Below are 2,221 nucleotides of genomic sequence, written 5' to 3'. Positions count from 1 at the left end.
CGAATTTGTCGTTAAGCTTTATTTGAACACATGTAAACTATTTTGTACAATTTAAATAAGAAGACAATAAATATTTAGATTTTAAAAAAGATATTGAAGAAAATCTGCTCCAAGGATTGGAACAGAAACTGGAGCCAGTTGGAAAGTCCAGGAACAATTCCACGTTCCAAACCGTAGAGGGATAATCCTGGAACCAGAGCAGGTTAAAGTTGACCCATCAGCCGTGAGTAACCGAACACCAGAGGTTGAAGATGAGGTTGGAGATGGAAAACCCAGGATTGAAGCCCCAATATCAACTAGAAAACGACGGTTGGAGAGACCATCAAGGAGATAGATGAGAGCAGAACCCGTTGAACCGGCAGGCAGGGAAAAAGCATCCTCCTGCCGGTGCTCTAGTTTCCCGACCAGGCACATGGAGCTTGACAACTGAGGGCCTTGGAACCGAACTTGGCATGGTACCAGCAAAAGGATGGTGAAGATGAACGGCGGGACAAAGCTGCAGGAGTTTGAGAACGGTGGGTAACTGGAATAGAGGCTCTCTGAGAACGCTGATTACGGCGGTTCTGCCTAGAAGGAGGAGTAATAACAGCATGCACAGAATCCAGGGCGTTCACCGTCGAACTAGAGGACAAACTACTCCGGTAAATCTCGTCAGCAGGTTGAGAGAGAACGGCAATATCGGCGGTTTTATCATGGACTAAGTGAGACCTGACATCAGATGGAAGTTGTCTCAAGAAAGCATACCGCAGGAACAAGCACTCTTGATGTTCTATAGGAAGGAGAGCCCTCATCCTGGACAACAGAGCTGAGGGTAGCATATCTCCAGACAAAGGAAGTGACATGATGGATTCACAAGGTGCGTAGTCCGTGAGAGAGTGTGTCTGTAAAAGACGAGACCTCAATACACCATAAGGATCTGCAGCAGGCGGGTTCCTTATTATATCCACTACATTATCTATTTCCTTCTGTGGTAGAGATGCAACCACATGATGGAACTTGGTGGTGTTGCTGGTGATGTTTTTGAGGTGGAACTGTAAAATAACACTAGCGAAAAAACTAACTCAAAACACTGAGTTTTTATGTTCATGTTATTATGTTTATATAAAGAATAATGCAAAGCGGTGGGTTGCTTCACTTAGGACTTAGAAAATGTATTCAAATAGTCCGGGGTCACTAATTTGGCGGTCGGCTAATAACGACAAGGATTTCAAAACAATTAACTATATTTTACTTTGAATATACAAGGTTAGAAAAATGCCATATTTTTAACGATCACATGTTTATATCTGTTTCGCTACTTAGCGATTTTCCTAAAGACCTAATGAAATTTGTATAAGTACCGTGTGGTATTTCTCTGGACAGGATTGTAAGACTTCCTTCTCTCAACGCTCTCCATAACAAAAGGATAATAATAAGGTTCCGAACGTTTATTTCTCCGAGACTTCAATCTAAATAATTTTTTATAAGCCCACAGAAAAAGCATTGAGTGATAAATCATACAAGCACAGCAATAAATCAACTTAGGCATTAAAAAACTGTGGAATGGAACCAATACATTACATTATAAGATATCAACCATAACCGAACATAAATAAGCAAGATTCATATAAATATAAAGCATAATTACCGCAGTGATTCTAGAATTTCACACGGTTTAATAATAGACGATCTTACATGAAAAACAAATATATACTAAGGTAGAATCTGCCCGCTTCCACGCAGAAAACTTGCGCATGCGTAGTCGGTCTGGAAACAGCTTCTAAAACTAGTTTTTTACAATACGTTCTGTACAGATCCGCAGGGAGAACTCAGGGATTCACAGGGGCATCACATAGACTTTATGAACGCAGCATGGCTCGCGTAACAATATCTACGTGGCCTTGAAACTCCTCTTTTCCTTCTAGCTGCCGCGAGAGATTCTCTAACTAAAAGACGACTTTCATAGCCGCCACAATATTGTGTTTATGTATGTGTTTTTGTTTATGTTCAAAATGTGTTCATGTTTGTTTTTTTGTTAATGTTCATATTGTGTTCATGTGTGTGTTTTTGTTTATGTTCATATTGTGTTCATGTTTGTGTTTTTGTTTTTGTTCATATTGTGTTCATGTTTGTGTTCTTGTTAATGTTCATATTGTGTATGCTTGTGTTTTTGTTTATGTTCATATTGTGTTCATGTTTGTGTTTTTGTTAATGTTCATATTGTGTTCATGTTTGTGTTTTT

The 2,221-nt window shown here is 39.4% G+C and overlaps 1 protein-coding gene across 1 annotated transcript; it reads right to left on the bottom strand.

Annotated features, from left to right (window-relative positions):
* Positions 1-392: 392 nt before the first annotated feature.
* LOC111717358 (uncharacterized) lies at positions 393-1,396 on the bottom strand. The gene is made up of 2 exons (XM_023492857.1): positions 1,341-1,396; positions 393-1,044 (listed from the first exon to the last, which is right to left on the bottom strand). Exons 1-2 carry the CDS (start codon positions 1,394-1,396, stop codon positions 393-395), a joined length of 708 nt encoding a protein of 235 aa, XP_023348625.1.
* Between the last annotated feature and the right edge of the window lie 825 nt (positions 1,397-2,221).

The sequence above is a fragment of the Eurytemora carolleeae genome, unplaced genomic scaffold (genome assembly GCF_000591075.1).
Source record: "Eurytemora carolleeae unplaced genomic scaffold, Eaff_2.0 scaffold2539, whole genome shotgun sequence".
Taxonomy (NCBI): domain Eukaryota; kingdom Metazoa; phylum Arthropoda; class Copepoda; order Calanoida; family Temoridae; genus Eurytemora; species Eurytemora carolleeae.
Note: the sequence above shows the minus strand (reverse complement) of the source record. Positions and strands in the feature narration are given on the sequence as shown.

Bases quoted from the DNA above. Each gene is read 5' to 3' on its own strand.
- LOC111717358 (XM_023492857.1), bottom strand. From the start codon at position 1,396: ATGGAGAGCGTTGAGAGAAGGAAGTCTTACAATCCTGTCCAGAGAAAT. The intron at 1,045-1,340 runs GTACTTATACAA...TTTTTTCGCTAG, and splicing joins GTCCAGAGAAATACCACACG to TGTTATTTTACAGTTCCACC.